This window comes from Macadamia integrifolia, chromosome 9, assembly GCF_013358625.1.
Source record: "Macadamia integrifolia cultivar HAES 741 chromosome 9, SCU_Mint_v3, whole genome shotgun sequence".
In the NCBI taxonomy this organism is placed as follows: domain Eukaryota; kingdom Viridiplantae; phylum Streptophyta; class Magnoliopsida; order Proteales; family Proteaceae; genus Macadamia; species Macadamia integrifolia.
The window spans coordinates 22,136,720-22,163,255 of record NC_056565.1 but is presented as its reverse complement, the minus strand read 5'-3'; the positions used below and the strand labels follow the sequence as shown (position 1 = coordinate 22,163,255).

The window sequence follows — 26,536 nt, the reverse complement described above, 5'->3', positions numbered from 1 at the left end:
ACCTATGTGATTGTAGGGCCTGTGAAAGGATATGTATATACATCATCCATAGTACAAGGAGTAGGAGGAAGCGAAGACGAAGAAGAAGAGGACAAACAAATAACAAAGGAGTACTTTGGAAGAGCAAATGAAAGGGACATAACCATTGACAAGGGGGACCAACACAAACAATAAAAAGAACAAAACTTCCGAAGAAGAGGAGATGAGAAAAGGGCCAAGACCAATGACGATGGGCGCGGATTGGTGTTTTCACTCTGGGCGTTTGGGGTGAAAGTTGTGGGGTTGGGATCTATGGGGAGAGAGATGTTGGTGTATGATGTCTTGTATTCCGTCGCAGTTTAATCCAGGGAGTACTGGTGCAGCACCTAGACAGCCAGGACGGCGGTCCCGCTAGCCGGTTAGCGGGCCGTGGGGGTTGCAAGGGGGGTAGAAGGCCCCCCTGCACAGCAGGGGGTGTAGGGGGGCGCAGCCCCCCGCTCGAATTTTTTATTTGAGGGCAATTGTAGTTTAATCCGGATTAGGGTGGCAATTGTAATTTGATCCGGATTAGTGTTTTTCCGCTATATATTTGTAGCGAGGGTTTCTTTCTCTGTAATGCAAGCAATACGGAGAGGTGTGAGGAAGAGCGTTGTAACCCTATTTTCATTAATAGTGAAGTAGGATCTCATCTCACCGGGGACGTAGGCAACCTTGTCGAACCTCGTAAAATCTGTGTGCATTGTTTGTTTTGTTTTTCCATTATCTTCTGCATCGTTTTAGGGTTGCGTTTCTACAGAGAGAGAGAGAGAGAGAGAGAGAGAGAGAGGGAGGAAATGAGTTTTTCCATGAATTGTTTGAGAGTAAGTGGGGTGCTAGATCAACAGGAATAAATGCAATTAATGAGGTTGCTTACTAGCTTTTCCATTTTATCTAACCAAATGCTCTTATTTTTAGTAGTTTGTAAAAAAACTAGTATAATTTTTTATCATTTTTTCGCATCCTATTTTTCTCCATCAAACAAACATGGCTAAAGAAAAAAGCAGGCCATAACCAAGCGGTGTTGTTGATTTATTGATAGAATCCTAGGCTAAAGATTAGTAAGGCTCTACATCATAACACTTATGTTTCTTTATTTCTCTGTTTATCTGTTCTTAAGAATCAAAAAAGAATAGAAACACGATTGTTATCCTGGATTCTTTTTTTTTTTTTTTTTTTCTTAAAAATGATCCAGTTACAAAAAATTACAGGGAAATAGAGAAAGAGAAGCTTTAATTTGGAATCTCTTTGTTTAGAAACGAAAAAGAGAAATAGCATTGGGAGGAGTAACTCTATATTGAGCACATTGTTAATTTGATGAGCAAAATAGTAATTTCATGTTCAAAATAAAACACCACTACCTCTAGTGCCACCAACATGACCTCCGTCAGCGCCACTAACATTACAACCTTCACCACCAACACCACCACCACCACAATTACCTCCACTGCAGTGGCACCACCACCACCATCACTAAATTTTTGAATATTTAATGATATTTTTGAAAATTTATAAAAATTTCAGAAACAAATATTACTGTGCCTAACAATTCTTTTCTAGTAATGTTCATCTCTCTCTCTCTAACGGAATGAGGAGAGATTGACATTGACTTGCAAAGATAAATTAACTAGGGAAGACAACGCACTCAAAACATTATAGACACTGCTCCCAAAGTCCCAACGAACCCATAATTAAACAATCTGATCTTAAGTACAAGTTGGCTAACACAAGTACTTAACAAACACCTTTTAATCTTCTTTAATCTAAGCCGGCCGGTCTGTCTTTACTTCCTTGACTCTTAGCGGCCGTCAAAGACCAGTCGCGATTCCTTTCAATTTTCTGTCTGTGCTTTCCATACTCCATAACCTTGGAGGATACGCTAGCTACTCCTATTTTCTTAATATTTCTTTCCCTCCCTCTCTCCTTTGGTCTAGATCTTCTCCACCCCCTCAATGCTTATCAATACGCATCCGACAACTGAAAGAGACATGCATGAACCCGAAAGTCTTCCCAACCATCGAATATGCGCTAAAGAGACTGAAGAGGATCTGAGCCCCCTTTTATCAGTTTTTTTTCCTTACTTTAGTATTTAAGGAGGGAATGCCTCCTCATTACAACTGCTAAGTCTATAGGAGATTAAAGGTTTTATTGAATTGGCATCTGGAAAGAGAATCAAAACTCATTATCATCATTCATTTCCATATCAAAAGACTTGAAGATATGATGATCAAGGTATGTCAATTAAGTGCCTTCTTCCAGTACTGTTGTTTCATTCTTACACTACATAGAGTTAAAGAAGAAGTTTTAATGAATATTAATGTGACAAGCAGCAAAAGATAGTGGTGAAGGTGCAGATGAACTGCCAGAAGTGCAGGACCCAGGCCCTTAAGATTGCCACTTCCTTTGATGGTAAGTTGGATTAGTAGAAGTAGCTAGTAGTAGTATTATGTGCTACTATATATACTTTTTGGAGAAACGAATGTCAACCAGTCGATCGTGCCCCCTCTTGTTGGAAGCCCCCCCCCCCCCCCCCCCCCCCACCCTCCCTCCCTCCCTCATATTAGCATAGGGGTCACTCAACCAGGTAGTATTTTCTCTCGAGATTGAATCCTCTGCATGTACGTTCACCTGCCCATACATGTTTGAGGCCAACACCTATCCTTTTTAGTTCCATTAATACGCACCCCTCTTCACCACATAAATGGAAGAAAGTGGGACAAGCGTTAGCCTCTGACACATATATGCAGGTGAACATGCATACAGAGGACCATTCTCTTATCTCTCCCATACTTTTTGGGAAAAAAGAAGAAGCTTGAAAGGCAACATGACCCTGCATCTAGACACAAAGATGGGTAAAATGATTGCCCCACCTCTCATGAAAGGCAGAAATCGTGCTCATGCTGATGCTTCCACATACACTACCTTTTATGGAACCCTCTTTCATATTTTTAATTTTTTATGAGAGAGGGTTCCCCGTGATCCCATGTTTTGGGATGAATTTCCCATCCCACATCAATTGTAGTGCAGAAAACAGTATCATCTATATAAGACCCAAATGGACAGAAGAAGGAAAAAAAAAATTATGATAGTACATAAGTGGACTGGGATCCTCAGTTCCTTGACATAACATGTAGTGCATATCCAAGGGCTAGAACCACCTTGGGTTGTGCATCCATGCGTTAGGCTTCGTGTTTGAGGGCTCTCAGCCATTGAATTTATACTATTGCGAACTCAATCCTGCATAGGCATTGGAGAGAACTTTTTATTATAATTTTTTTTTTTTTTTTTTTTTTTTTTTTTTTTTTTTTTTTTTTTTTGTGTAAAAGTAATCTCCTTCCTTTTTTTTGATAAAATGTGGTGTTGAATCATGAATGGGTGTTATCAAGGGGTGGCAGAGGTGAAGATAGAAGGAAAGGAGAAAGACCAGGTAGTGGTGATTGGGGAAGATGTGGATGTCATCTGTTTGGTCAAGTCTCTCCGGAAGAAAGTTTGGCCGCATGCCCACATCTTAACCATTGATGAAGTTAAACCCAAACAGGACTAACCTGATCCAGAACTAAATTTTCAACCACCAATTGTAATTTATGACATGGGTTATGACCCAAACACAAGTTACTACTGTATCATGTGATGGACGACTTGTCTTTCTACATTTCTTTTGTTTAATCTGGATCATGTTCAGAGGGTTGATATGTCTTGGGTTGTATTTAGATACAATATGCCTTGAGTTTTGGATTGTAATATGTATGTAAATGAACAGTAAATATTTGTAATATATATGTAAATGAACTGTAATTTTTTGTTAAATTTCAGGAGCATGCCTTTCCAACTCATTAATCCCTTGAGACGTTCAAATCCCTATTGTTGCTGAGGATATATGTAGCTTCACATTGTAGAGATTTGCGTGAGGATATGCACAATACGAGTTAAGAATTATGCAAGAGAGAGGAACCCAGAGTTGACTCCGAGGGGGATTCTTCGATGTTTAAGTTAGAGATCCATACCCGAATATGAAAAGCGACGGGTTTTAGGATAATAAATTCTCAGCAAATGTTTACTTAGGTTGGAGTTGAGTTACTGTGTTTTGGGTTTTACTTTCTTCTTATATGAAGAAGATGATGAAGCCCTAATCCCCAAAGGAAGTTCAAAAAACCAACGTGTCCCTGTTAGAAGTAACCTTTAAGTAGAACTCAATTAGGCGATAGAGAGTGGAGAGTCTTAGTCCTTAAGGAATCAGCGTGGCTTTTGATCAGTCATAGCTTAAACTCGGTGCCTTGCTTGCCACATGTTAGTCATCCAATGATGGGTTGATTTTAAGTATATCACCTATAAAACATTTGGTAATCGGGACAATTGATCCATGGGAATAATAAAAGGTAAGAGCTAAGAAAACAATCCAATCAGGCTCTCCCAAAAGACTAAAATAGGTAGAAAAACTTTCTTCAAACTTAATAGAATAAGTACATAAAGATGTAAGTTAACACATCAAATCATATGTTTTTTTTTTTTACTGAAACTTAAAAATTCAAAGATAGCATGAAGGTAGCCCCATTGTAATCTATCATATGTATGCCTTGGACATATTAAGTTAAAGAGCTACCCAACTCTGTTGACCTTTGTAATGACTTAAGTACATGGAAAATCTCATGAGTTACAATTACTTTATCAACATCTACCTACCCAGAACAAAGACATCTTGGAATAACGAAATAAATCTATTTCACAGCAATCTTGTATGCAATAGTACAAACTTGTGAACATATCTAATCACAAGCCTACCAAAAAAAAAAACATATCTAATTACATCTAATTTAATCATATCCTGACAAGTTTGAAAGAAAATAATCAACATGGAGTGAAATGAACAGCCAGCCAGCGTCACATGAAAGAGAAAATGACCTCTTGTTTCCTCTCGCATGCTCCTTGCACACATGGGAAACACTTCCCCTGCAAAAATACTCAAAAGAATGCCAATTACACAGATATTTTGACATTTTTACACCTAATTTCTCTCTCATACTTTCATTTAGCTTCACCGGCAGTGGAAGATGTGGCCGCGGTGAAAACTCAAACCATATGTGATACCTTGGAAGGAGGGAGAATGAATTATATCTGCTATAAAAATGAATCTGCAACAATAGGGAACCACCCTTAGCCATTTTCGCTGCATCTATAACTACACCATCTCATCTTCTCTTCATGTTTTCTTTCTCTCTCTACATGATTTCTCTTTCTTCTCCAATGGAATGTCATCTTTTCTCTCTATTCAATCACTCTCCTTTCAGATTTTCCTTTCTCACGCATTCATCTCCAGCAATGCAAAGTAGTTTTGTAATAATCATCTTTGTTTTGAATATGTCAAGATAAAAATTTGGACACACCGCTAAGTGTATAATAAGTTAGTGCAATCTATATATCTCTTTTCCCTATTTTGAATTGACCCCTTACCCTATCATCATATGTGCCCCGATCGGTGCCTCCCACTGGCTTACCACTCTCACGCGGTTTTCCTATCCCTCTTCTTTAGTTAAATTAAAGATTGAACGTGTAATTTGACGAAACATAACTTATTTTTGTGTAATTCTATAACTACATTTGCGACGTCTCTTTGTGAATTAAGGATCAGTTTTCGTAAGAATCCATTCACTGTGACCCAATCATGTATAATTGGAGAGAGAAAGGTGAGAGAAATAGAGCCACATCAAGACCATCTCATCTTACCGTTCAGCCACTGGTAAGGGAAAACTCTACTCTGTAGTTAATGATAATAGAGATATTGACTCGGATGAATCATGGCCGGAATATTCTGATTCAACCGACATAGATCCGATTGAGCGATTTTTGAAACCCTGCCACTCACATGATATGGGATCTAGGATTGAGGTGACGATATCGGCATCTGCTGGATCGGATCGGATCTGTTTACTTTACCTGTGCTTTTTCTAAAAAGTGCTATTTTTTTTACCATTTTACCCCGATACAGAACACCGACCTGGATTTACCAAGGATAGAGGATCAGTTTCAGCCGATATTGATCCGTTATAACCTATACGATACAAGACCGATACTTGAAACCATGTATGGGACAGGTACGTCGATACCGATACGGCATATGTTAAAGTTTGAACGTCCACTTGGTCAGCTCTTTCCTCAGCCTCACTCCCCAGTTCTTGGAAATGCCTTTCCAGCAGAATCTCTCTCTCTCTCTCTCTCTCTCTCTCTCTAAGTTGGTATGCATCTTCAATCCCTCAGTCCCTGCAACTAATCATCGCCACAGTCGGGTTTTGTCACAATATTCATAACCCTCGAGTTATCAATGGCCTCTTCCCGCCAATTTCGGCCAACTGAGTAGCGGTCTCGATCTTTTAACTCCAAGGAGCTTCAGGTCCTTTCAATCTAATTCCATGAGCGTCACAGATAATCGTGAAGAAGGTGAGATGTCCAGAGTTGTTATCGCTAAAGAAGCCGACATCGTTACTCTCGGTAACCTCTGTCTCGATATTGTGCTCAAGGACCCCAGCTTGCCCCCGCCGTCGCTTGAGGAAAGAATGGCTTACATGAAAGAATTATCCGCTTCTCAGCCTGACAAAGTTGGTTTCTTCTTCCTTTTTTTCTTCGCCTTATTTTGAAAATTATTTACTCTTGGTTTTAACTTGGGATTTTTGGTTTTTAAAATTGGGACAAATTGATCCATATAATATACAAAATGATACTTGTTTGGTGGTTCTTAGTTGCTGTTTTATGTTTGTCTATCTGTTTGTTTCCTTTTTTTTGTTGTTAAATTTAAGTAAGTGAGGTACAAATGATACTTGTATCCCAGTTATGTTTGATTATAGATAGAGACACAGTTTTAGAGTTCCGGTTGCTAATGAGGGTTTTGGGTTTAAGCATACCATGTTTCCCTAGCTATAAGTGTCAGATAAACGGTTGATTTTACCTCTCTGGAAGGAGTGAACTTAAGATAGATGCACAATGTCACAATGTACTGGGAATCTAAGAATGGAGACGCTATGCCTGCCTTGGAGGCTTAATATTGTGAGAATCCGGTACAAATGTTGGTGAAACAACACCCTCACAAAAAGATGTTTGAGCATTTCAATGTCGGATGGGAAGGGATGCCTCATGGGGTTAAGTGAGCAACTAGTTGGAGAAAACATTTCAAGGTATTAAGAAGAGGACTTATTTATTATTATTATTATTATTTTTTGGGCTAAGAATTTATTATCTGCAACTAAATTATGATGTTCCTTACATTTTGTCTACATAATAGAAAAATGTTAGGTAGCATTAAGGTTAGTCATTTTTCAGGTCCTTTTGGATTGCATGTGGTCAAATAATGGAATCAACTCTCTTGGCTATATGCTAAAGCTTGCAATTATATTATAAGGTCACAATTGAACAGATTGAGCAAATTCGAATTGACATACAAGAAACCTATTAGTCCGAAAGCACCATGGAGAGCAACAAAAGTCCACAGATCGCCTAATTGACACCAACGAGTAAAATCCCCTTGTGCTTCAAGAACCAACAGTAGCAATAAAGAATGTGATAAAATATTAGCAGAAGTATTGCTAAGGAGGGTTAGGGGAAGTAGCCAAGTTTTTTATCGATGGGAAATACGAAGGTCAGAATCATCACGAACTCCTTAGTTAAGTGTTTTTCCAATGTTAAAGCGATGGTCTATACAAGCGTCAAGCATCAAGGAATACTTTGACGTTTAACGGTGAGCAAACTTTCAAGCAAACTGATTCATGGCAGACCATGAAAGTTTGCTTTCAATGTATTTATTTACTCAAAATCTGTGAATGTCTTACAGAAATCATCTTTCTGAACAAAGAAGACAAGGCAGTCCGAAAGAATAACATAATGGACTGTGCACAAGTACCTTCTTATTGGCTCTTTCACTCAAGAGATGGGTTTTCCACTAGAGAACATTGGTCTAGCAGGGAACACGATTTGTAATATTTATATTTTCTCAATTTTATATACTTGTCTGTGTTTTTACTATTTCTCTAAATCTGTTTGTATGACCAAGATGATTACAACTTATTTTGTAATGTCTCATTATGTTTTCGTTGCCCACCCAAAATTCCAATTCCCATACTTTAAGATGGCTATGGCAGTTTAGGTAATTTTATCCCACATAGAAAAGCTGGGGGTGCGGGTGTTGGAGGAGGGCATGCAAGACTCATTTAGTTTGTCTCCAAATCCCTTCTCCCACAACTGGAGGAGCTCATGACCTTGGTAATCATTCAAGTCCTTGAGAGGTACAAGACCATGCTACTTTTTGGAGTTTTACTGAATCCTGAAGATCACACTTTTCAGCAGTTCATTTGTCTGAGATTCATAGCCACTGTTCATACAATTGATGGGTTAACAGTGGCAAATAATAATGATGTGAGTATAGTCTTGAACTTTTCCCCCATATACATGACTAAAAGAGGGAGCAAGATACTTATTTTTGAAAACCCAAGAAGAGTCTGAACTGAGTGAGTCCATCTATGGGGTTGCAGAACGAACATGATTGAATCATCTGTCGAGAGTTAATCCATCTATGGATTGAAACAAAAGGTAGTTGATGTAGATTGAAGGAGGGAAGAGAAGATAGGTCGGCAGAATTATTCAAGCCCAGTCCTTGGATTGGACTTAATTTCCAGCCCATTAGTATCACTTAATAGCTCTTGTGTGGCGAATCTTCTAGAAATTATCAATCTGTCATCAGGATCAGCCTTGCATGGTGAATATTCTGGAAAGATTGCTATTTTAATGTGTTTCTATTTTGGTACCAGTTTCTATTCCTATTTCCTTCACCAGCTAGTTGTCTTTAATAGAGTTTCTATTTTATAATACATCTTTATTTTGGTAACTCTCCAATAGTTATAGAGGGTTACTATTTGTTTGTAATGGCTTTGCTCATTATAAATAACATAAGAGGCCAATACAGTGGGTAAGATTTGAGATTTGGAAAAAAGAAAGCTTTTGCTTTGTTGAGTGATTCAGCTATGGTGAAAAACCAATGCCAGTGTGAAAAACCAATGCCAGTGAGAGACTGACCAAGGCCATAGGTGAGAGGCTTTAGTCATATTCCCCCTTTCTTCCTCTTTTCTCTCCCATCTTCTCTTAGTTTCATTTCCTTAATTACCTCTGCAACTGAGGATTACAGAGTGATCCTGAGACCTGCTGTAGAGATTTTTCTTACTGTTGCATGCTCCTTTAGTTATCTGTGGTGTACTGAAGACTGGGAGGCAGGACATCCCCTGCAGCAATGTGAATCTGTGTTTTCTGCCAGCAGCTTTTAAGGTTGTTTAACTCCACATCCAGCCAACAAATCCAGCCCTCCTTGTAGTATGTTAATCCTCCTTTCAAAGGGTTCCTTCAACTGTAATTTCATAACCATCCAATGGCTGTAAGTTCCTGAGGTAACCTTCTAATTCTGATTCCATAGTTTCTAATTTTGAGCCAATATCATATCATGAACTAGCCATTAAATGAGGCTACAATTTTGAAGTTTTCAGTTCCTCAAGGGGTCCTACCAAATCTTTCCCATCTGAGGTGTCTACGTGCTATTTTGGAGTACTTTCTATTTCCTGGTTTTGAGCTTTCTGTGTTCTGCTGACAGTAGTATGTTGCCTTGCTGTCGTTCACTGTGATTGTGTATTTCAAGACTCTAATTTGTATCAGTCCTGTGGCTATATAAGTGTCGACAATACTAACATATTAACTTGTTGTCTGGAGTCTGGAGTGTTATCTACTGTTCTGGTGCTGGGGTAGGTGCTATAACTTACTGTTTGTATCAGTCCTGTGGCTATGTAAGTGCTGGGATGGCCACATACAACAAAACCCATTACAGCATTGGATGCCAATACCTTCCCAAGGCAATGAGGACAACATGATCAGATAGGCCTTTGTTATGGTTGGGTCTGAAGCATAATTCCCTTTCTACCCTCCATCCCGAGCAAAATTATCCTCTGCAGTGAGAACGGCCGTGCGGTGAACATCGGATGGCCGAGACGACCTCAGGGTGCTCCCGGATGATCTCAGCCATCCGATGTTTACTGCACCGCCGCACTGACTGCAGAGGATAATCGTCCCCATCCCGACGGATCTTAGTCATTTAGGCACTCAACCCTACTTTAAACCAGTTGTACTCATGGGCAGATAAATTACAGTTATTCTGTTTGTAACCTGCTTGGTTACAAACGGATGAAACTATTTTTGGTAAATATGATTTATGCTATCCATAAGTCCGGAATTTTATTTATTTATTAAACTCAGTCGTGTTTTTACAATTTTTAGTAGTACTGAAGTTTTCTCTCTAAGTCCAGAGTTACTATTATCCTTTGAATCATTTAGTATTTTTTAGATTCATTTTCCTATGGCATTAGCCTTTAGGAAACGTTTAGAGATCTTTTCCACTTCTTTGCTTTTTCTTTTGTACTAAGAACCTGGAAGTGCATCATTTTTCTGTTTGAGTGGTTACATCAGAGAGTATCCTTTTATCTATTATTTTTTTTAATTTTATTAAGAGTTCTATTTTATTTTAGAATTGAGTGTTTGCTTTGAGGAGTTGGGGTTTCAAACAATTGGTTCAAGGATGGTTGGAATTGGACTTTTGGGTTCAAATAGTGCTTAAGTTGCGAGTTTCTGTTTTCCTCTTGTGAGAGTATTTGATGACTGTGGTCTTAAAGTTATTCTACCTAAGGCACCAAGTACATTTCCTAATTTAATTCTCAGTAACCTAATTTTGTTCTGGTTTCCTGTCGCATTAAAAAAAAAAAAATCTTACAATGATTATAAAGGCAGAGTGTTTTATTGTGGAGAAGAGGATGCATCAGGCTCCTATTACGAAGTGTGTTTAAATTATATTGCCTTGGGAGTGGTTTTCTGATAGTTTTCTCATGTTTTCTTTAAAAAATATCTAGAACATCCTACTGGCTGCGTTGATTCAGAATGATAGGGATGTCTGCAAAACCCGAAAAATTATTTTAAACTGGGAGTTAGCTCATTTGAATGTGTGGAAACGATGTAGGAGTGGGTGTGGTGAAGAGCTGCTACAACTTCTTTAGTTCTATGAAAAGGATTGGACTTGTCAATAAGAGAAAAAAAGGAATAGACATTACTGGTCAAGTCAATAATTAGAGTTTTTCCTTCTTTTGTATTCGTCATATTTCATTCTTTTTTGTCTAATTACTTTTTGTAGCAAACCTTTTCCTTTTTTTTTTTTGGGGGGGGGGGTGGGGGGAGGAGGGGGGTTTGCCTTCTTTTCTATTATCTTATGTTCTTATATACTGTGGAATCTCTTAGTGATGGCAAAACAGATTTACCAAATCTTATGTGAAAGCAGGTGACTACCCAATGAACTTCATTACGGTATATCCTGGAGAGTTCCCACACCGAAATAACACTTTGCACTTTTTCCTATCATTTCATTGAAAAGGCATCACAATAAGAAATATGCAGGTATGCTTTGTAATAATGGAAGTTGCTAGCAACCTCCATCATCATGGATTGAGTTTAAAACTTTAAGTGCGTTAGTGGATAACCATTGGCACAATCACTAATAGAAGTGGTCCTTTTAATTTAATTTCTTTTTCCTAGCATTTTCATTTTCAATAGTGTAGTATTGCCCTAGGTCTAATATCTAAAATACGTTCGTGGTGTCCTTTTCTACACCTTTTAATATTAGTTGTATGCTAATTTGACTTGTTTAATTTTCATGCGTAATATTTGTTTATTTATTTTCAATAAAAACCACTCCATTCTCTAAGCCATATGTTGTACTCTGGCACATAAGAGAAAGCAGGTTATGCTTCTCACTTTTATGGAAGTTGCTAGCAGCCAACATGGTTAAAGTATATATTTTTTCATTGATACCCATTGGCACAATCCCTCATAGAAGTGGCCCTTTTAATTTAGTTTTTGTTTCCTTAAATTGTATCTCAATGGTAGAGTTTTGCTCTAATTCTATTTATCTAGTTGCATTTGTTTTCCTTTTTTTTTTTTTTGGGTGAATTAATAAATGCATTAAAAGAAGGGGGAGGGAGAATATATCCCCTAAGGGAGATTACAAACCCTATAAGGGTGACCAAAGTCCAAAAGGACATCATCCAAGGCCCAGTGGGCTTGAGGAATGGAAGATATGTCATTTGAGACATGTCTAAAATAACTCAAAGTCCACATGGGTAAAATAAAAGGAGCTAGAGGCCCAACAACATAAAAAACAAAATCCCAACATGGGCTGACAAGAACCCAGAAGCCCAAAGGAGGAGGAGGGGCAAAAAGGGAAAAAAGAGGTAGGGTTCCACCAAACCCTACCAGTGTATCTCAACACTATCACTTCTAGCCGCCAAGATATGAATTGGCGTTCCGGAGGAAACGGCAGGCATGGTGGCAGGGCGTAGGCATTGCGGAGGGCCACGGCCAAGAGAGAAGTTGGCCTCGTGGAGGAGACAGCGGCAAAGGGGGGCGCTGGCCTTTCGGTGGGCGACAGTGACACGGCTGTCAACCGAGCGAGCTTGCGAAGAAACCACCAAGATGAGCGATTCGATCAGGGAGTTGGTCAACCAAGGATCCAAAGGAGAGCATGTCGAGGTCAGTGGCGCAATGGCTTACTCAAACAATGTAGCGACTCAAGGATGAGCGGCAGCAGGCCAGGCGAGCATCTGCAAAGGGGGGTAGGAGCCAACGAAGCGGACAGAGAGCGGGTCAGAGCGGCGGAGGACGGCGACAAAGTGAAACCGATTGAAGCAGCAACTCTAGGGAGAAGGAGAAGAAGAAGAAGAAGAAGAAGAAGAGCAGCGGCAGTCCCTGAAACCGCCAGTAGAAGAAGGAGTCAGCGAGTCCTACAGGGTGGACCAGGGGGATTCCGGCAAGACCAACACTCGATCTGGGTCGAGACGAGAGTGGAATGGATGGGGAGATGACAATGGTGGAGCACAATCTACCGGAAGTGTGAGAAGAAGAAGAAGAAGAAAAGGATTAGAGGAAGAGGGAGAAGAAGAGAAGGAGATCAGAGGATGAGAGGGAGAGGGAGAGGGAGAATGAGAGAAGAAAGAGAAGAAAGAGAAGAAAGGAAGCGGAGGGGGAGGGGGGAGCAGCCCGGCATGAGGCTAGGCTGCTCCAGGCGGCATCACGATACTCCTTTCTCGAGCGTTAGTGTTAGGGTTTTCTGCTGACCTTTCTAAGGGATTATGATTGGATGCATTTGTTTTCCTTTTGTACACCAACGCATATAAGTTTTATGGGCATGTTGAATTTGTAGAATTTTCATGTATGGCACTAAAAATCATGCTCATAACTTGTAAAATTAACTATCTGTTAATGAACATAAAGAGAGAAGATCACTTTTCTTTCCATTATTGTCTTTCTGTGTGAAAAGTGCATTATGACCCGTGGCTGCCTGCCTGCCTGCCTGCCTGCCTGGTGGGGGCCATTGTGGGTAAACAGGAAACCCAACTCTACGAACCTGAGGAAAGGCTGCACAGCAATAGTAAGGGCATTAAGACCGTGAGCTTTTTGTAGTGCTAGCAGGAATGCAAGTGAATGAATTCCATCCCCTAGCGAGTTCAGTGCAGTAGTTTGATTGTTGAGAATGCGATATGGATTTTTTGTCAGCCGTATCTTTGCAGCTTTCAGATCCTGGCTTTCGGACAAGAGAACAGTGGTAATGTAAACTCATTCTTCCACTGGCAATGCTTAGCAGGTGTGTTACTGGAATAGCTGCTGTTATACTTTGTGTTGTCTCTTAGCAACACCGTATCAAGTAGTTGTTCCTTAAAGTTTCCCTTTGTGACTTCTTTTCTTGCTTGGAAGAACAAGGCTTAGTGCCAATAGAAGTAAAGTAGTTGTCCCTGGATTCCTAAATGCATAATGATTCAATGGTCCTGTTTTACTCATGTAGGTAGTTGAATTTTTATCATTATTTGTTTGTCATGTACTTACGCCTAATTGTTATGCTTCGTATCCCATTAACTTCTTTCTTATAGCCCATAACAATATGCCACCCTTGTTGTGCTTGTCTTGAGAAACTAATTTTTTTTTCTTATACATTTACATCCCCAGAAAAATTGGATCATGTCAATAAGGCACAATAATCTGATCCAGCAGTTTTGAATTTTTTCCTTATCTGTTCGGTGGAGATGGGATTTTTTTTTTTTTTTTGGGGGGGGGGGTGTGGAGGGGCTGCTAGTGTAACTTTTTTCATTTTGTGACATATACTCACATGGAATCTTGCGGTGGTGGCAATGTGGCTCTGTGCATTAGAATTATTGGGAAGCTGGTGGTAACTGCAATGTGGCTATTGCTGCAGCAAGGCTGGGCCTTCATTGTCTCACACTAGGTCTTGTTGGTAATGAAATCTATGGTCACTTCCTCCTAGATGTGCTCCATGATGAGGGAATCTGTACGGTTGGAATAAATGAAGATGCTGATGCTGTTACCAGCCCAAGTGCTTCTTATGAAACACGTTTATGCTGGGTTTTGGTGGACCCCTTGCAGAGGCATGGATTTTGCAGGTAAAATAACTTCTAGTTATGTTTCACATTTTCCATTGCTTTCTGTGAAACTCATTCTCCTCTTATTTCTTCTTTCAAGCTTTGCACAATGATCATTATGATGCAAATTTACACAACTATATCTGACACATCTGATTACACTTGTTTCCCTTTATCAGTCGAGCTGAGTTTTTTAAGGAGCCTGCATTCGTTTGGTTGAGCAAACTCTCTGAAGAAATGAAGATGGCAATTAAAAATTCAAAGATTCTATTCTGTGATGGGTATGGATTTGATGGGTTCTCCCCTGGTTTAATTGTCTCAGCTCTTGATTACGCCATGGAAGTAGGGACTTCAATTTTTTTGATCCTGGACCTCGGGGGAAGACTCTTTATAATGGAACATCTGAACAGCAGAGAGCATTTGACTGGATACTGATGATGACTGATCTTCTTCTTCTAACTTCTGACGAGGTTTGCTTACATCTTGTTAATAATTGTGTTGATATTTCCTTTATGCATTTGTATGCTTGGGATCTTGCATTTAGTGTTTGCCAATTGTATCACTGCGCATACACTACTAACTATTGCTGTTTATTGTACAATATTAATCTGGGGAAATCCCTCTTCTGGTTGCTTGGTTCATAAATTTTAACAATGTAAAAACTAGATGGTGGGTGGCTGCTTGGATTCTTTTTTTTTTTTTTTTTTTTTTTGGGGGGGGGGTGTGGGGGGGGAGGTAGGTGGGTGGGTGGGTGGTTTGAGATTTCAATGAACTAGGATTCAATGTTCTTCTATGAAGTATAGGGGTATTCTCAATTCTCATTTTATAATTCTCTTTATTTTCATCTGTATTATTATGATTGTTAATTTCTGAGAAGATGCTGTTGAGAACAGTTGAAGGTTTTTAACATCGGTTTTCAGATTGGATTCCTTCCATTGGTAATTCATATTTTCATCGAAGTCAGAATTTTGGCTGGTGGCCTGAGTTTCTAGTCATCACAGGATTTAGATCAGGAGAAAAAAATAAGCACCTCACCTGATGTCTGATATTCCCCTCCGGATCTAGCATAATCTGATCCTAGAAGAGACATATTTTAGAGTAAACAATAGTAAAATACAAGCGGATGACTCACCTTATGCCCATCCTAGAATCCTAGACTCCTAGTATTGAAACGAGTGCCGGGATAGATCATAACCACTATGTTGTTGCTGATGGCAAATCAAGTTGTCCGAATCACAGAAGTTGGATAAGATTTTGTTGTTGTTGTTGAGAAACAAATCTTCTTGTTCCAATCTTCTTTGGGTAAGATTTGGCCAGAAAATGGAGCAAATAGGAGATGGGATCATGGGGGTGGTTTTCTTCACAAATAGGTGAAACTAGTCGAGATAATCAAGACTCGGTGAAATTTCGGCCGATATTGGCTTTGTCTCAAGACCTGGAAAAACCAAGTTATTTACCTAGATCTTGTACCATGCTTGATGAGCACTCCCTTGTGACAATTAGTATAGGCCTGTGAAGAAGTATCTTTGTGAAAGTTTCATAAACACACTGCAGCGTGCTACTGTAACCAAGTACTTCTTGAGATGGTTTTCACCACCTATTTATTGGTTATAAACTTTTGAACCTTTCCAGACCCAGCAGTAGTGGCGGGAGCCTCATGCTCTGGGTACGCCCTTTTTCAGACTTTTGGCTGAAGGGAGGTTGTCACAGAGGATCTGGACACAAGGAAATAGGTCCAGGTATCCCACTTCTTATAGGGCTATAACTCTTGTGGAATCAGATGAAAGGAAGTTCCCTGAAATCTTTTATAACTCTTTTATTTTTATTTATTTTTTAACATAGGAATGCAGATGGTAGAATCATTCATTTCAGCTTCATCCCCAATTCTAGGTTCTCCACTGTCGTGCTAGAGAAATATCTTTGATTTTTAAATTGGTAAAAAAAATATTAAATCACTCTATTTCTAATCCCATCTGCTGATACAAATCTGTGTCGGGCTGAATCATTGACTGGAATTGGAAACCCCATATTGGCTGGACAGGAGTTGCTTAGGAAGGGGGAACACACAAAATGGGTGATTGTTAAAATGGGTGTTAAAGGTTCAATTTTAATAGCAATGTCAAGTATTTCATGTGCACCTTCATTTAAGGTATCAACTCTATAGCAATCTATATGATAATAAAGTAAGTCATTCTATTATATTTCATTGCATGCTGCTGACCATGCAGGAACATTATTTTATTCACCAATTCAGTGATAATTAAGATATGTCATATTGATCTGCGCAGGATTTATGTTCATCCTAAGTAGTTTTCTTGTACATAAAACTCTACTTTTGATTTGAAATTTCGGTTGATATTTGGAAATTGTTGTCAGGTGAAGGTTATTGATACTGTTGGATGTGGAGATAGTTTTGTAGCTGCTATTGTCTTTGGGTTTCTAAATGATATGCCCACAGTTTGTACCTTAGCACTTGCAAATGCTGTGGGTGCTGCAACTGCCATGGGTTGTGGGGCTGGTAGGAATGTTGCAACCTTGGAGAATGTCATAGAACTCTTGAGGGTTTAAAATCTCAATGACGAGGACTTGTATAATGAGTTACTTCAAAATTTGGATGTAGCAGAAGTAGTGGTACTTTCAAAAACAATCATAAATGAATGCAATAATCAACTGAAACATGTGTCCCTGCAAAAGGTGGTCAATGGGCTACTGTCAAAACTTAAGGCTGTGCTGGACAGGAAGAGGGTGACATCCTGATGAAGGATTGGACAGAGAAAGCATTCTACAACAACATTGAATCGGTAGTGACTAAAATCTTTTTAATGAGCTTGATTGGTTTTATCATAGTCAGGAGGTTCTATGATTTAAGACTTTCAGACGTAAGCCAAAGTGGATCATGTGGTTGTACTCAAGATGAGATGGTCAAGGGAGACTTCGGGATGCCAAAGGGAGAAGATTGCTTGATTTGAGACCTGAATTCCATGTTTTTGTTTTTGTTTTTGTTTTTTGTTTTTGTTTTTTGTTTTTGTTTTTGTTTTTTTTTTTTTTTTTTTTTTTTTTTTTTTTTTTTTTTTTTTTTTTGAACTGGTATGATCCATTGCAAATTGTTGTAGCAGCAGGTGTTATTTCTCTGCTAGAAGAAGCTCTGAATTTCTGGTTTGATGTGAGCTCTTCTCCTTCATTGTGCCATTGTAGAACACAGGCTTTGCTTGAATGCAGATTAAAATCAAAATATGAAAATCCCTTGTTTTTGATATCCTGAACTTGGTATTGATGTTACAGGGTATCAGATATTCAGATTTCAGCTAATCTTCTAAGTCGACTCAATGAGTCATGGAACCAGTTTCCTTTTTAAGGGCATCACCGACGACGCCACGACGGGCCGCGGGGTTTCCAAGTTCCAACGATTTGTTAGGGGCGAGGAAGGTCCGTAAAGCCCTCCGTCGCTTTTGCATAAAAAACGAGTATATCCGAAGTTGCCCACAATGAGCTGTTAGAATATGGTTTGGTGGTACAAAAGTACCCTTCCGTCTCTCACCAAATAGGATTGCCCTTAATGGTCTTATACCATCGTCTTCCACTAAAAGTCTAAAACAATAACTTAACTACACTTGGTTGTCCCTTAATGCCCCTCTTCACTCACTTCCCAATTAGGAATCCCAGCTCCTCAATTAATAAATTAATAAATTAATAAATTAATAAAAATCATTGGCATGAATAACTTCCCCCACTCTTCTTCCTTTACCCCATCTTGAGTATGCAACTTTCCACTTAGCATTGGTCCATAAGACATTGCCAATAAACTTAAATACTAAATCATTAATTTTTTAAATATTTATTTTTCTTTTTGAGGTTTAAAATTGGTTTGGGAAGTTCTCCCTCACCCTAAAGAAATATATAAATAAGTAAAGGAAAAAAAAAAATTTTTGATTGGCAAACTAAAAGGAAAATCTTTTCCAAATGGTATTTATTACTTCCCAATGATATGAAGTTTTTGAAATACTATCAAGTCGCATCTTACTGTGCGTCAAGATCCTCTTTAACTATTGGGTTGTGCTCAAAGAGGCATCTGACGGTTGAGAGGACTCAACTGTGTTGGGGTGCGTGTTTAGGTCTTCCCAATCGTCGGAAGTCTCTCTAGGCAATCCAACTGTTGGAGAGGATCTAGATTCTCATACTATCATTATTACTTTAAATTTTCACTCTCTCTCAACAAAAACCTCTTGCATAAATAAATGTCTTCACAATCTACTTCAATTGATCACTCGAAAAATGATTGATAATATATCAATTACGATACATGTGAGAAGCAGGTGGCTTATAGAAATAATTTTTTTTTTCTTAGGATAATCTCCTTATTAAGGGTGGTGATGTGTGCTCTATGACCTTCATCATATCCTTATAAAATAAAATTTCTCATCTATGTTGAAGTCATTGTGTGCTATCATTGACCCCACATTCGTACTGGAGCAACGTAGCCAATTAAAAATAAGTCATCCCATCGCATATAAAATTTGTTGTCAAGTAGGTTTCTTCATTTAAAATAAGTGAGGGAAACGCTAAAATATGAAAAAAAAAAAAAAAAAAAAAGGGACTTGTCCGGACCGGCTGAGGGAGTAAAACGGGTGGGTTGGGAAATTGCATAAATAAGGGAGGAAGCGTTTTATATTTTGACTTAAATACCCTCTTTTTTTCCGGTGCCCTAACTTTTTCTCCCCCAAATGCCTTCGATACCCATCTTCTACCCTTTGCCCCTGCAATTCTCAGTCTCCCAATCCATGCCCTTCCCTCTTTGAGCTTTTCCTCTTCCAGAATTTTACCCGCCAAAATCTCTCTCTTCTTTTTTCAAATACCGTTTTGGTCGTTGGAGGAAGCACTTCTCTTCCACTGCTATTGACTTCTTGCATTTTTCGATTCGAAACCCTAATTGAGGTTTTGTCGATTTTTCTTCTCTTCACCAGATGTCAGATACCGTCTGGTTTTCAGTTGAGACGTTGTCATCGTGCTTGTGCTTCGCAGTTGGTTGGTGATTTTCTGAATTTCCTTAGCTGGTTGGTGATTTAGAGATCTGGGGCTCTTCTATTTGTTCCCTGAGGTACCAATTCAATTTTTTTTTTTTCTTTTTAAATTTATTGTTTGTGGTTGTTCTCCTAGCCGTACTGTGATTTGAAGGTTTGACGTGAAGGATTTTTGTTCTCCTCTTTACTATCTACCCCGCCCCCTTCCCTTTTTACAGTTTCAATATATGTTTCATGGATTTTGCTTATGGGTTGTGTTTTTTTCCTTCTTCCTTTGGTTGATCAAGTGGCAGTTTGAAAATCCATGTGTCAGTGGAAGCATCAGGAGGGTTTTGGGTTCATTATTCTTGCGGATTCACGAATTCGAGAGGGGAAACCAGAAATTGGTTATCCAGGTACTAGTGTTCATCCAATTGTTATTTTCACTTGTTCTGTACTTATTTGATGGTGTTTAAAATAAGAAGAAGAAAAGAAAGATACTTTATTTGTATGAACTGTTTTTTCAATACTGGATTGCTTGGGTGCAGATAGAAGGAAATAATTTCTCGACAATAAATTGAGCATTTCTTTTTAAGGGATTGAAGGGGTGGTTGTGTTAAATATCAGGACCGTGGTTTGTTTCTTTAATCAATGGCTAATCACGAGTTAATTCTTGGGCAAAGCCATGATTTGGCGCTCGGACAGAACCAGCAGTTGGCTCTAGGTCATAATCATGATATTGGTCTTGGTCAGAACCATGAATTGGATCTGGGGCAGACTCATGACCATGACTTAGGTTTGGGGCATACACATGATCATGAGCTTGGTTTAGGACATGCCCATGACCATGAACTGGCCCTGGGGCAGACGCATGATCATACACTGGCTGTACAGCAGACGCATGGCCAAGATCCGCAACATGAGAATGAATTAGCTTTGGGTCAAATCAAAGACTCTGAATTTGTTGAGGATGGTGATAACAATCACGACCATGTTGAAGACCATGATCATGAATTATCTCTTGCTGCACAAAACCAGGAGTTAGTCTTGTCAGAGAGCCATGAGTTGCCTGTTCCAGAGAGCCATGACCTTGATCAGAGTTTGCAGATTACTGTGGACCAGAACCAAGAAATGGCAGTAGAATCTGCTTCTCAAGAAATGGTTATGCAACAGCCTACGCTAGTAGTGACTCCTGTTCTCCAGACCCGTTCTATTGTTGTGCACCCCAACCATGAGTTGGCAGTGGGCCAAGAATTTCCGGATGTGAAGAGCTGCCGTAGGGCATTGAGGGACACAGCTATAGCTATGCATTTTGAAGTAAAAACGGTGAAGTCAGACAAGACACGTTTTACTGCTAGGTGTGCAGCTGAGGGATGCCCATGGCGAATCCATGCTGCGAAGCTTCCAGGTGTCCCAACCTTTACAATTAGAACCATAAATGAACAGCACACCTGCGGAGGAATCACCCACCTGGGCCATCAACAAGCATCAGTCCAGTGGGTTGCAAACTCTGTGGAGCATTGCCTGAGGGAAAATCCACAATGCAAGCCGAAGGAAATATTGGAAGAAATTCATCGGGTTCATGGAATCACCTTATCATACAAGCAAGCCTGGCGTGGGAAGGAGCGAATCATGGCTGCTGTCCGTGGGTCATTTGAAGAAGGGTATCGCCTTCTTCCACAATACTGTGAACAAATTAAACGGACCAACCCTGGGAGTATTGCTGCAGTTTTTGGGAATCCAACAGATAACTGCTTCCAACGTCTCTTTGTCTCGTTCCAAGCATCAATCTATGGCTTTGTCAATGCATGCCGACCACTTCTCGGGCTTGATAGAACACTTTTAAAGAGCAAGTACCTAGGGACCTTGCTTTTTGCTACTGGATTTGATGGAGATGGTGCTCTGTTTCCTTTAGCATTTGGGGTGGTCGATGAAGAAAATGATGACAATTGGATGTGGTTCCTGTCTGAGCTCCATAACCTGCTTGAGACTAACACAGAGAACATGCCGAGACTTACCATTTTGTCAGATAGACAGAAGGGTATCGTGGATGGAGTGGAAGCAAACTTCCCAACAGCCTTCCATGGATTCTGCATGCGTCATCTGAGTGAGAGTTTCCGAAAGGAGTTCAATAACACAATGCTTGTCAACCTTCTCTGGGATGCTTCTCATTCTCTTACTGTTATTGAATTTGAAGCAAAAATACTGGAGATTGAAGAGATCTCACAAGATGCTGCTTATTGGATTCGTCGCATCCCACCTCGTCTCTGGGCTACAGCTTATTTTGAGGGGACTCGTTTTGGACATTTGACAGCGAACATAGTTGAATCATTAAATTCTTGGATACTTGAAGCCTCCGGACTTCCTATAATTCAGATGATGGAGTGTATCCGTCGGCAACTAATGACTTGGTTTAATGAAAGACGTGAGATAAGTATGCAGTGGACGACAATACTCGTGCCTACTGCTGAGAGGCGTGTGACAGAAGCTCTTGAGCATGCACGCACTTATCAAGTGCTTCGTGCAAATGAGGCCGAGTTTGAAGTTATTTCTCATGAAGGAACAAATATTGTTGATATTCGCAATCGTTGCTGTCTATGCCGTGGCTGGCAGCTCTATGGATTGCCTTGTGCACATGCAGTGGCAGCACTGCTCTCTTGTCGGCAGAATGTCCATCGTTTTACAGAGAGCTGTTTCACTGTTGCAACTTACAGAAAAACATATTCACAGACTATTCATCCTGTTCCGGATAAAAGCCTTTGGAAAGAGTTATCGGAGGGAACTCAGGAGGGAGGCAATAAAGCTCCAGAAATTATAATAAATCCCCCCAAGTCACTTCGGCCACCGGGTCGACCCAGGAAGAAGCGTGTTCGTGCTGAAGACCGTGGGCGTGTCAAGCGAGTTGTACATTGTAGTCGTTGCAATCAGACGGGGCATTTCAGGACAACTTGTGCAGCTCCTATATGAGCGTTCACAGGTGGGTATTCTGTTTCGCCTATGCAGAGAAAAGGAAGGTCTAAATTTGTTTTATGTATTTGGAGCTTCTATCAGTTAATTGGATCTTCTCCTGACACTATTTGGGTTTTAAGCTGTCTTTCTTCAATAAATTTCAACCCTAATAATACAAGGATATTTAGAATTCAATTTATTCTTTCAGTTTTGCATTTCTGGTGTACAGTATCCAGTGGTTGGGATTGTCATCATGGGGTTGTTTTTGACATTACCAAATTAAATCTGAATGCTTTCAAGTGGATTAATGCTGTAAGAATCCTTTCTTATATTCCTTGTGGCACGTTGTGAAATCCAAATATACAACAATCTGTATCTCTGTGCAGTTGAAAGGTGATGTATGTTACTTCATCTAGGTTCATGCTTGCTTTTTACCACGAATATATAGATAGATCTGTCCTCTTGTTTCTTCTATCATTGCTGCATAATGCTCTGCATTTCTTTTCTGATATGAAACTCTTCTGGCTTTGTTTAAGTGATACTATCTTAAAGGGTGCTTTTTAATTGTTTTTCTAAAGGAGGACAGCCAACATGGTGGTGGTTGGTTATGAACCCTAAAAGGTAAACCCATGTTTTTGGGGTGCTTCCACCCATTTAAAGTGAGAAGTGAACCTTTCCGAATCTGGATGCATTTGCACCTTCTAGTTAAGAACCCTAGTATCCAAACTACAAATGGATCTGCACATAACTTGATGGGGTTCATTGGATGGCTGCTTCGATTTCAAGAATCCCTTACTAATTTTTGCCAATCATTCTGAACAGATATTCAGAAACGAGATTTGCATTACCATTATTGTTGGTGCCAGTGTTGCCTGTTTCTGGACTTTACTTGATTTAATTATTTTCTTGAGCAGTACGCTCCTCAGACGAACCTAGGCAGTTTGTCATCTGTTCCCTCTTTCCTAGGGTCAAAAAGAAATTCATTTCTTGGATGGGACTCAGGTGGTGGTGTTCTCTCCAGTAACTGCTTTAATGTAAATTGCAAGAGATGGATGGTTTTGTGAATGTGCATGATGGTTATTGGTTTCTCTTCTACTAACATGGCATCAAACTGTACAGGTAACCCATTGAATTCCTTTCTTCATCTACCCATTATGGTACTTACAAACCTTCTATTATTTTTTTTTTTTCATTTCCAGGGCATTAGTTTCTTTCTTGTTTGAGGTAGCTGATTGGAATTTCTCCCCACCCCCCCTCCCTCCCTTTCCCACCCAGATCTCAAGAGTTTAGGTTCATGTAATTTATGCATACAATGGTTCCTGGTTTGCCCTAAAGAGTACTCTGATATTGTGGGAAACTTCTTCCACTTCCTGGTGATTGGATGGTTAGCTGCTTCCAAGTCTTAGGATTGGTGGGTCGGATATTAAGATTTGGGAATGTAGAATAGTACATTGGGAAACTTTTACTTCCATATTCTAAGGGAAAAGTTCCCCTCATTATCTTTACTATGCCTTCTTTAAATTTGACAATTGGCTAACCTAGACAATGTCCTCTCTACCCAAGGGAATTGATAATTGGATCCAGACCTTCTCCAACCCCTTAGCTGTGTTTTAGACAATTGGGGGATCTGCATGCACCTAAGGCCCTCCCAATCTTGGATGCACGTTGATGGGGTTGGAGAGGATCTAGATACATGATAATTCTCCTTCATTGTTACAAGGATAACTACCCAATTAATTAAGAGAAAAAGAATGGTACTTGGTTGCGTGCCCTGGCCCTGGGTCAAGACTATGTGAGAAGAAGCCACTCATGGTTGATGCCTCTTCGCACTCTCTCATTGATCCACATGCTAGTGGCGGCTGACAGTGATCCCTTTCCCATTAAGTAATTATTATGTGTCAAAAATTGTTTATCATTTGGAAAATGTTTTCTACTAACGCATGTGTACATGAAGTATGTGTACATGCACCATATTTTTCGACCACGAGTAGATGTGATTTAGCCATTCTAACCCTTAGATATATAGAAAATGGTCTATATTGGGATGACAGCATTTAAAATCCATACTTTAAATTCATTCAAGGGAAAAGGTACTATGTAGTTTTTGAATCAATGAGAGAAAGAGAGGGACAACGTAGTCTTTTTACACTTGCCTATATTTGAATGTATCGGACATCAAATTGGTAGGAAATAGAATTTCCACTACTCAGTACAATTACCTGATAGATGTTGAATACTGACTCGTACGACCAGCTGATCATTTTTTACTCGCTGCCCTTTTTCCCTTCATCTTTTAGATGTGGAATGCTTTAGTATAATGACGGTTCTGTACATAGAAACCCTAGACCTAGATCCTTCTTCTTCTATATATATATATATATATATATATAAATAGGGTAACTTCTGATGAACCCATAGGTACTAACTACGGAGCAGCCTACCTAATACTCCCATCGCATTTTTTTGTACGGAGAAATCCCAGTGGTGGTAAAGCATTTCTCACACTAGATTCTCTCTCTCTCTCTATCAATCAATCATCAGTCACCCATCACTATGTTTCTCTGAACAAAATGATGCTTTGAGTATCGTTTCACACCGTTAAACGTACAGGTTTGATCCTCAATATCTGTTCCCAGTCAGGCACCAGTAGTCCAATCAATCACTTGAAGCGGTTTTTATATTTTCTTAGTTTTGAATTGCGGTTGCGATCATTCGGTTTCTGCCATTCTTAATTCCTGAGCTGCAGGTGAGGCAGCTATGTTATCTACGGAAGATTGGATCATTTGATAAGATGGATCCTGTAACTTTTTTTTTTTATCCTTGAATGAATGAACCCTATTTGGATTTAGTCCGTACGTCAATAGGCTTGGCTTCCACAGTCTAATCAGAGTTCTTTTGGTTTGTTGATTGGATATAGTAAAATGTAGTTCCAAAGCTTTCTTATGCCCATAAGTGGATTTCGGATTTTCCATTTTTAGGAAAAATCTGAAGCTTCGATTTTCGCCTGGTTGAAGGACTCTGCGCTGATAAGGAGATAGCAGAAACTATAGGGTGGTTTACGAACAACTAGAATCAGACATGGAATTTTGCCTTTCATGGATCCCAAATTCCCAATCTCATTTATCAGAATCTATTAAAATCGGCTAAAACCCTAACATTGGTTTCACCTCAACGTAGACATCTGAACCATTTATTTAGCATACAAAAAGTAAAAAAAAAAATTAGCAGTTTTTCTTCACCACCTGTTTATCACTCCAACCAATCTCTTGGTGTCCTCAATGGTTTGTTTATCATGTGTGCAACCTAGAGGTACAAGTTTCAAGGCTTGGTGGTGTTCATCACTCCATTCTAGGGTTCACAAAACCGTAAATGGATTAAGTGACTTCTGAAAAAACCTCATGATATATCCCCGTGCGGGATTGGATTGGTAAGTATCGGTTTGGATTGGAATGGTATTCGCTATGATCGATTTTTGATTTGATACCGATTTGATACACATGTATGATACTAGGGTAAAATTGTAATAAATCTATTTTTTGGAGAAAAAAAGGTCGCATCTGTCTTATATGATTTGGATTAGTATTCCAATCATGGTTTCAAGTATCGGTCTTGTATCGGTCATATCGGATTGGTTTCGGTTGAGACCAATCTCTGATCCTTGACCTCCGGATTGGTTATCCCTATTGTTTTAGGGGTAAAATAGTAAAACATTAGTGTTTTTTAAAAAAAAGCGGGGGAAAACCAACTAATACCCACTGATCTGATCTGGTATCAACCTTGATCCTTCCCGTGTTTTGGCTTTAGGAAAACTTGGTCCTATTTTTTATCTATATATAGTCAAATAATCACATGGCCACATTACCGGTGGTGAGAAGATTCTCTCTTCTCCACAGGTGAAGAAAACTTAATCCTTGCCTAATTTTGTAAATTTTTGGGTTTTTTTTTTTTTTTTTGGTGAGAGACTGTTACCTGTGCTTATGGCCTACATCATCATCGTGGGGGCCAATGAGAATGCTCAAAGGGGTATCGATATACATGTGATTTTTTATTTTAGAAGATTTGGGATGGTAATTTTACGTGCCC

The 26,536-nt window shown here is 39.4% G+C and overlaps 3 protein-coding genes across 4 annotated transcripts; all 3 read left to right on the top strand.

The window, feature by feature from the left end:
• The first annotated feature begins 2,152 nt into the window (after positions 1 to 2,152).
• On the top strand, positions 2,153 to 3,687 carry LOC122088504 (heavy metal-associated isoprenylated plant protein 47-like). Its single transcript, XM_042657790.1, has 3 exons — positions 2,153 to 2,247; positions 2,346 to 2,424; positions 3,402 to 3,687. Exons 1-3 carry the CDS (start codon positions 2,236 to 2,238, stop codon positions 3,557 to 3,559), a joined length of 249 nt encoding a protein of 82 aa, XP_042513724.1. The 5' UTR covers positions 2,153 to 2,235; the 3' UTR covers positions 3,560 to 3,687.
• Positions 3,688 to 6,156: 2,469 nt separating this feature from the next.
• On the top strand, positions 6,157 to 17,763 carry LOC122088233. The gene is made up of 4 exons (XM_042657424.1): positions 6,157 to 6,605; positions 14,278 to 14,528; positions 14,687 to 14,977; positions 16,884 to 17,763. Exons 1-3 carry the CDS (start codon positions 6,420 to 6,422, stop codon positions 14,940 to 14,942), a joined length of 693 nt encoding a protein of 230 aa, XP_042513358.1. The 5' UTR covers positions 6,157 to 6,419; the 3' UTR covers positions 14,943 to 14,977; positions 16,884 to 17,763.
• Positions 17,764 to 19,188: 1,425 nt separating this feature from the next.
• Positions 19,189 to 22,784, top strand: LOC122089857. 2 transcript variants are annotated; one of them, XM_042659587.1, is made up of 3 exons: positions 19,189 to 19,602; positions 19,819 to 19,920; positions 20,053 to 22,784. In XM_042659587.1, exon 3 carries the CDS (start codon positions 20,156 to 20,158, stop codon positions 22,469 to 22,471), a length of 2,316 nt encoding a protein of 771 aa, XP_042515521.1. In that variant the 5' UTR covers positions 19,189 to 19,602; positions 19,819 to 19,920; positions 20,053 to 20,155; the 3' UTR covers positions 22,472 to 22,784. The 2 variants fall into 2 exon arrangements, with proteins under 2 accessions (XP_042515521.1, XP_042515520.1); XM_042659586.1 differs by having other exon boundaries at positions 19,813 to 19,920.
• Positions 22,785 to 26,536: the final 3,752 nt, after the last annotated feature.

Excerpts from the sequence above, each read along its gene's own strand:
- LOC122088504 (XM_042657790.1), top strand. Across the intron at positions 2,425-3,401 it reads GATTGCCACTTCCTTTGATG|GGGTGGCAGAGGTGAAGATA; the intron begins GTAAGTTGGATT and ends GGTGTTATCAAG.
- LOC122088233 (XM_042657424.1), top strand. The coding sequence starts at position 6,420 with ATGAGCGTCACAGATAATCGTGAAGAAGGTGAGATGTCCAGAGTTGTT. Across the intron at positions 6,606-14,277 it reads CCGCTTCTCAGCCTGACAAA|AATTATTGGGAAGCTGGTGG; the intron begins GTTGGTTTCTTC and ends TCTGTGCATTAG. Across the intron at positions 14,529-14,686 it reads CAGAGGCATGGATTTTGCAG|TCGAGCTGAGTTTTTTAAGG; the intron begins GTAAAATAACTT and ends TCCCTTTATCAG.
- LOC122089857 (XM_042659587.1), top strand. The coding sequence starts at position 20,156 with ATGGCTAATCACGAGTTAATTCTTGGGCAAAGCCATGATTTGGCGCTC.